We start from the raw sequence: 7474 nt of genomic DNA on the forward strand, positions 1-7474 counted from the left end.
CTGAGCACCGCAGCAGTCCCCCCACGGGCAGACGGAGGAGCGACAGGACGGTCCACAGCAGCGTAGCCCAGACAGAGGCCCCGTCGACCCCCACCACGGGGCGTAGAAGGCACGGAGCCCCGTCCGACAGCCGAACAGGCAGGACGCCGCGACGGCGCGACTGAGGACAACCATGCGACGACCGACAGTCCAAAACCACAACGAATTGCGACAGGAGATGAAGGTTTCTCCCATGATGAGAGTAAACCATAAAAAAACGTAAAACAAACGCTAAAAAAGAATAATTGCGGGTGAAAATGGGGACCAGAGGGTGTGTTCCAACTATAGAGGGATCACACTCCTCAACCTTCCTGGTAAGGTCTATTCAGAGGTGTTGAAGTGGAGGGTCCGTCGGGAAGTCGAGCCTCGGGTTGAGGAGGAGCAGTGTGGTTTTCGTGCCGCCCGTGGAACAGTGGACCAGCTCTACACCCTTAGCAGGGTCCTTGAGGGTACATGGGAACTCGCCCAAGCAGTCTACATGTGCTTTGTGGACTTGAAGAAGGCGTTCGACCGTGTCCCTCGGGGAGTTCTGTGGGGGGTGCTTTGGGAATAAAATCTTCGATCCCTGTACCACCGATATCAGAGTGTTGTTCACATTGCCGGCAGTAAGTCGGAATCATTTCCACTGAGGGCTGGACTCCGCCAAGGCTGCCCTTTGTCGCCGATTCTGTTCAGAACCTTTGTGGACAGAATTTCTAGGCGCAGCTGAAACGCTGAGGGGGTCCGGTTTGGTGGCCTCAGTATTGCATCTCTGCTTTTTGCAAATGATGTGGTACTGTTGGCTTCTTCAAGCAGGGCTCTCCAACTCTCACTGGAGCGTTTCGCAGCCGAGTGTGAAGCGGTTGGGATGAAAATCAGCACCTTCAAATCTAAAACAATGGTCCTCAGTTAGAAAAGGGTGGAGTGCCCTCTCCGGGTCGTGGAGGAGATCTTGCCCCAAGTGGAGGAGTTTAAGTGTCTTGGGGTCTTGTTAACAAGTGAGGGAAGGAGGGAGCGAGAGCTCGACAGGTGGATCGGTGCAGCGTCTGCTGTGATGCGGACTTTGTATCGGTCTGTCGTAGTGAAGAAGGAGCTGAGCCAAAAGGTGAAGCTCTCAATTTATCGGTCGATCTACGTTCCAACCCTCATCTATGGTCACGAGCTATGGGTCGTGGCCGAAAGAACGAGATCCCGGATACAAGCGGCCGAAATGAGTTTCCTCCACAGGGTGTCCGGGTTTTCCTTTAAAGATAAGGTGAGAAGCTCGGTCATCCGGGAGGAGCTCAGAGTCGAGCCGCTTCTCCTCCACATCGAGAGGAGCCAGATGAGGTGGCTAGGGCATCTGATTAGGATGCCTCCTGAATGCCTCCCTGGTGAGGTGTTCCTGGCATGTCCCACCGGCAGGAGGCCCCAGGGACGTTCCAGGACACGCTGGAGAGACTATGTCACCCAGCTGGCCTGGGAACACCTCGGGATCCCCTGGGAAGAGCAACAAGAAGTGGCTGGGGATAGGGAAGTCTGGGCTTCCCTGCTAAAGCTGCTGCCCCGGCGACCTGACCCTGGATAAGCAGTAGAAAATGGATGGATGGATGGCTGGATTACTATAATGCCCTGATCTCCGGTCTTCCTAAAAAGAGTAAAGTGTTGACAGCAGTCATGGCGGTCGGAATGGTGGCCTGGGATGAGCCAACAGCTGAACGAGTTGGTTCTCAACTGCCGAACATGCTGTAAGGAGAGACGGAACCACAGGGAGCCATTGATTCCATTGCTGTACCCAGGCCGACGATGCGAGAAGTTAGGAGCAGATTTGTTCGTGCTCGGAAGCAAGACCTTCTTGCTGGTTGTGTACTACAGTCAAGGTACGTGGAGATAGCTCCGTTGGCCTCCACAAAGTCAAATGAGGTAATCTGCCACCTTAAGTCGACCTATGCCTTTTGGTTCCGGGTGGAGGGCCCCAGTTTTCCGAAACGGCTTCCACAGGGTTCGCAGAGTCCTGTGGGTTCCGTAACATTACAAGTAGCCCACGATACCCTCAAGGCAATGCCGAGGCCGAATGTGCGGTTCAGACGGTGAAAGGATTCTTGAAAAAAGCAGATGACCCCTCTCTGGCCTTATGCGCAAACAGGGCTACCCTTCTCAAAAACGGGTATGGTGCAACTCACCTTCTCATGGGGAGGAGACTCCACACAATGGTCCCTGTCCTTCCTGCCCTGCTCAACCCAGCCATTCCTGACCGAAAAACCATTACACAGAGAGAGAACGCGAGGAGAGGACAAAAGATCCACGACGCTACAACACGCAACATCCTGCACAGAACCTCGTCAGACTCAACCCAGTACAGGATGTGTGGATTAAGGACCAAGGAGCGGAAGGAGCTATCATCAAAAGACATGCCTACCCATGGTCAAATCTGGTCAGGGACCCCACGGGACCATCAGAAGGAACCGTCACCATCTAATCCCAATGAGGTCCTCACCTGAGCAAAGTAGCCGTGGTGCAGGGGAGCAGTTCTCGGGAGGCGTTCCAGAAAAACCATCAGCAGAACCACCACAGCACAGTCTTCCAGCGCCGCCATCTACTCCTACTACCAGAACTGGGTTTGGGAGAGTCTTGGTGAAACCAACCAGGTTGGATTTATAATTTTATTTTCTTTCCCTTTCTTGCTCCTACGTTTCAGAGACAGTTAAAAAGACTCTAATTTTAAGTAAAAAATAAAATTTTAAAAAAACATGAATGTTGTGATGTGATTGTGTTCTGTTTCACTGTACAATGCTCAGCCAGTTACAGAGGATAGAGGAGGATCAGTTAAAATGGATGTTCGAGTTATTGGTTTTGGAGTGGATTGTTCTGGGTAAGAGTAACATTTGTTTATGCGTATGTGATTCTTTGGCACAGGCTTAGACAGGAGCAGACCTTCCAACTACGAGGCAGAATAATCCTCAAGGTCTGTTAAATTATTTGTAGTCTACCCAATGATTCTAGAAAGGGGTGATGTAGTGTAATCGTGTACGACAAAGACTACAGACTCCCTGTGCGATGACGTCACGGGTGTGCGTCGGGAGCGGTAGACGAGAGCAGAGACCGGAGAGAGGAAGACACACTCGGAGAAATTAAGTTATTCAAGTTAACACAACAATTCGACTCACGTCTGCCTCATTCAATAACACGACAAGGAGGGTGGGATTGGGCTTGTCCAAAAGCAGCAGCGCGTCTCTCTTCACCTCCTTCTCATCAATACCAATTAATTGCCTTATCATAAACACATCGGCTGCGCGGGGATCGCTGGCCAGGAGCTAGCTGGAGGCTAACTGTGGCGACACCATCAGAGCTTAGTGTGAGCCGCCTTCTACGCCATCAACACAAGTCTCTTCACTTCTCTCAACTGGCAATGCTAATGAATGTCAATTACTGTATAGGGGTTTATAATTAAAGATTTAAGTATACACATGTACTGCTGTAGTCTTTGTCCCACATATATAAGATATAATCACTGTTTACATATTCTAAATATGCTGGTACCCACAGACACTTACACAAAAATTCCAAGGGAGGGGAACAAAACCCTCCTTCGCGTTTTTTCATTTATCGCAGCCGGGTCCCGTTCCCATTAACTGCGATAAGTGAGGGAACACTGTGTGTGTGTGTGTGTGTGTGTGCGTGCGTGTAGTGACAACTTGATTTAGGGAAGTTAGATCATTTTGACCACAAAACGTGATTATTTCAAGTAATATCATTGGTATTTACAAACCGGTTTGCCCTATATTACAAAGCCATAAAAGCCTTGATCATGGACACCACCCAGCTCCTTTTTAAAAGAAAAAGAAAAAAAAAACCGAAACGTATCCAATTTTTTGAAGGCATAAGACTCCACGTACCTGCACATGAGACTCCAGCGTCAGTGACCTTTATTGTGTTCAATTCACTTCAAAGTAACTCAATTAACTGATCAATTACAAGTTGGCAACATTAAGAATAAATACCGCTTGGCAATACCGGCCAAATAAAAACCACCTACTGTAATTGTGTGACAACAAAAGAAAATCGATTAATTGACCCACCCTAATTAACAAGGGCCCCACCTAAATGGTAGCCAGACAAGTGATTTAAGCCCTCTGGTAACAACTGTGAGACGACAGACGGGAGAAACTGACAACAACGCAAGGCCTGAGAGGGTCTCCAAGAGCAAACTTGAGTGTGCATGGTGAGTACTATCGCCATCTTGAAATGTTTTCAGGTAACACATTAATGTTGGACATTTTTGGTGTTGCGCTTTGTACAATTAAGGGAAAAATATGCATTTTGACTCAGATTACATTGGACCACACACTTTCAAACCAAACGCATGACAAAAAGGGCATTATAAATATGGACAAAACATGTGCATACGTGCAAAATACATGCAACATTTTTTTTTTTTAATACATAATACAACAATCAAAAATTAACCATGTACTGTTTTTTGGGAGTTTTTTTCCCAGCGTAAAGGGCCCTCATGCATAAAAGTTACCATTCAAGGATGGCACGAAACGGGTGAACAGCAAATAAATATTAGGTGTCAGAATGTGCATTTTTTTTTTTACAAATATCACCTCACTTTGAATTGTAATATTATTGTAGTACTATTGAGGTATATATATATATATATTATTTATTTTTTGAAAATTACCATAATCAAGAGGCCACTTTGAGAGGGTGCCACTTGCGGCCACGGGCCAGGAGTTGCCTACCCCTGGTCTACAATAGTGAATGAATGTTTGTGACATTATTTTCGAGATTGTATGTGTACAGTGTGGAGCAGGTGGAGTTTGCAGTGTGTCCACTCAAAAAGGAAAAAAATTCCATCCCTCCATCTATATTCTAATCCGCTTATCCCCACGAGGGTCGCGGGCGTGCTGGAGCCTATCCCAGCTGTCGTCAGACAGTAGGCGAGGTCCACACTGAATTTCGTTGCCAGCCACTCGCAGAGGTAAACACTCAATAAATTTAAGTACTGAAGGCTTGAATCAATATTTAAAAAATCTTCCAATTGCTGCAACCGAAAAATGTTACCTTCAAGTCATGTTTGTAAAATAAAAGCAAACCTGTTGTGTTTGGATGTTGTAATTCCAAATAATAATTAAATTGGATTAATTACATCATCAAAACAATGTGCTAAATTTAACCTGAAAATGATTCCTTTATTTTAACCATATTCGGACATCGTAACAAAGTGTATTTTTGAATTTGTATTAAAGGTTTAAAATTGCCATCATGCTGCATTAAAAATGCATTTAATACTTTTGAATTATGGGAAATGCAACTCACTTATAAAGTACAGAGTGACAAGTACAGCATTGAAAAGCATTTAAAAATAAAAGAACTGAAGACATTTAAAACAAAGTGCAGAAATAAAAGCTGACTAGAATTACTGAGACAGTGGAAGAAAAAGATTTTTTAAACGGTATAAAAGTAAAAAAAATGCTTTCTCAAAGCCCAGTCATAGGCATGGGATACTAAGCTTGGTTTTTCAACTCGAACTTGAAAGCATTCACACTTGGGGGTGACTTCATACTCCCAACAAATAACTTTTCAAAAAAGTCTTTTGGTGTTCAATGATTTTTTTCCGTACCATATGGCTAACATCGTACTTCAAATGAGAAGAGAACCTTGTTTTAGACCCAAGTGTTCCATCAATAAAAAAGAATCATTGCTTTCAAGTTACAAAGCTTGCTGTAGCGACATGCTCCACTTTGTCAGCTTCATTTTCCCGCAAACGCACAAATGACAGACAGAGCAGGAGACCTCAGCAGTACTCACACTGCTTCGACGAATGGATCTGATTAAAAACAAGACACTCTCATCCCACCTTTCTTTATTACAGCAGTTTGCCCATAAAATTTAAAAAGTCACAAATCAAATGAATCTTACGAGGGACATTACAGAAGTAAAAATGTTGTTTTCTGACAATTAAAACATGTTGCTTCCATCATATTATTCACACACAAACACACACACACACACACACACACACACACACACACACACACACACACACACACACACACACAAACGCACACATGATTTTGAAGTTCCTAATTATTTTTGAATTATATTTTAATGTGTGAAGCACTTATGAGACATGCTTCACAGCTTAACAGAGTGTTCAATAAAACTTTTAGAATGTAAAAAACAAGAAAACACGTTTGTGGCATTGAATATTATTTTTTTGTTTCTTTTAGGTGCCACCCACAGCACTTGTTTTTCAATAACATCAATTCTTTTGCTTATTTCAAAGGCCATTTCAAAATGCTGTCACAGAAAGGAACCACGGTTCCGATGTTAGAGTCACAGAAGCGAAAATATGACCATGAAAGTTTCTGTTCTTCTTGATGAGTTTGTCCTTCGGTGTGAGTGTGATCTATCTTTCTCCAGATTTTGTGAGAAGAGGGTAAATTTCGTAAACTTTTGGTCAGATCTCCTGCTGAAGAGATGGAAATAGCGAGAAAGATAGAATCAACCTGAATTTTGGCCATTGGTTAATTCAAAACGTTCTTGAAAAACTGATGATATACTCACATTTAGCATTTTCCCCCCAAAATAGGGGATGGTCCCACAAAAACGGATGTAAAATTTCAAAAAAAAAAATCTCCAAATAGGTGAGGATCCGCATACATGCTGTGTTCTACAGTGAAAACCTTTGTTGACAAATGGATTGTGAAGTTATAGGCTTTTGCACGGCGAGGATCTGTGTGACCGTGGACTTTAAAGTGCATGTTTGATGCTGGCACCATGTTCATCAATGACAGAAAAAAAAATCTGTCCAATGGCGACATTAAGATTAGCAGGGAGTTATGACTCTTCTTCCCAGTCGCAGTCCAGGTGTCTCGTGGCAAAGCATGGAACCTGGGCCTCAATAAACTGACAGTGTCCAAGCAGCCAGCTCTCCCATCATGTTCACCTGATGGACTTTTTCTCGATATACATTTACCATCCCTTTTGACTGTCTTTTAGGGCATCATCAGCCACAATGATCATTCTCAAGGTGTTCACTGTTGCGCTAGTGGTGTTAGGTAAGTAATCAAACGCTCAACTAGCAATTAACAAAGACTAAGTGAAAGGTCACCATGTTAATAAGATGTCAACTCTTTTTCACAGGGACCAGCTGTCTTTCTGCTAAAATAAAGAGACAACTGCCATCAAATGCAGGTTTTACTCCAGATGAGCAAAGTCCACCCGGACACCCACCGAGTCAGCCAGGGCACCAGCCAGGTACACCCGGACACCCACCTGGTCCACCCGGACACCCACCAGGTCCACCTGGGAAACCACCTGGTCCACCAGGTCCCCCTGGGAAGCCACCTGGTCCACCAGGTCCGCCTGGGAAACCACCTGGTCCACCCGGACACCCACCAGGTCCGCCTGGGAAACCACCTGGTCCACCAGGGAAGCCACCTGGGAAACCACCAGGTCCACCAGG

At 45.1% G+C, this 7474-nt stretch overlaps 1 protein-coding gene across 1 annotated transcript in view; it reads left to right on the forward strand.

The window, feature by feature from the left end:
• Window positions 1–7474, forward strand: part of LOC109527582 (histidine-rich glycoprotein-like) — a 34253-nt gene that overhangs the window by 21244 nt on the left and 5535 nt on the right. The window contains exon 4 of the mRNA XM_019889595.1: window positions 7267–7464. Within this exon, the coding sequence (XP_019745154.1) occupies window positions 7267–7464 (198 nt within the window). The remainder of the gene's footprint in view (window positions 1–7266; window positions 7465–7474) is intronic.

Source organism: Hippocampus comes, unplaced genomic scaffold (genome assembly GCF_001891065.2).
Source record: "Hippocampus comes isolate QL1 unplaced genomic scaffold, H_comes_QL1_v1.1 scaffold15, whole genome shotgun sequence".
NCBI classification, from domain to species: Eukaryota; Metazoa; Chordata; class Actinopteri; order Syngnathiformes; family Syngnathidae; genus Hippocampus; species Hippocampus comes.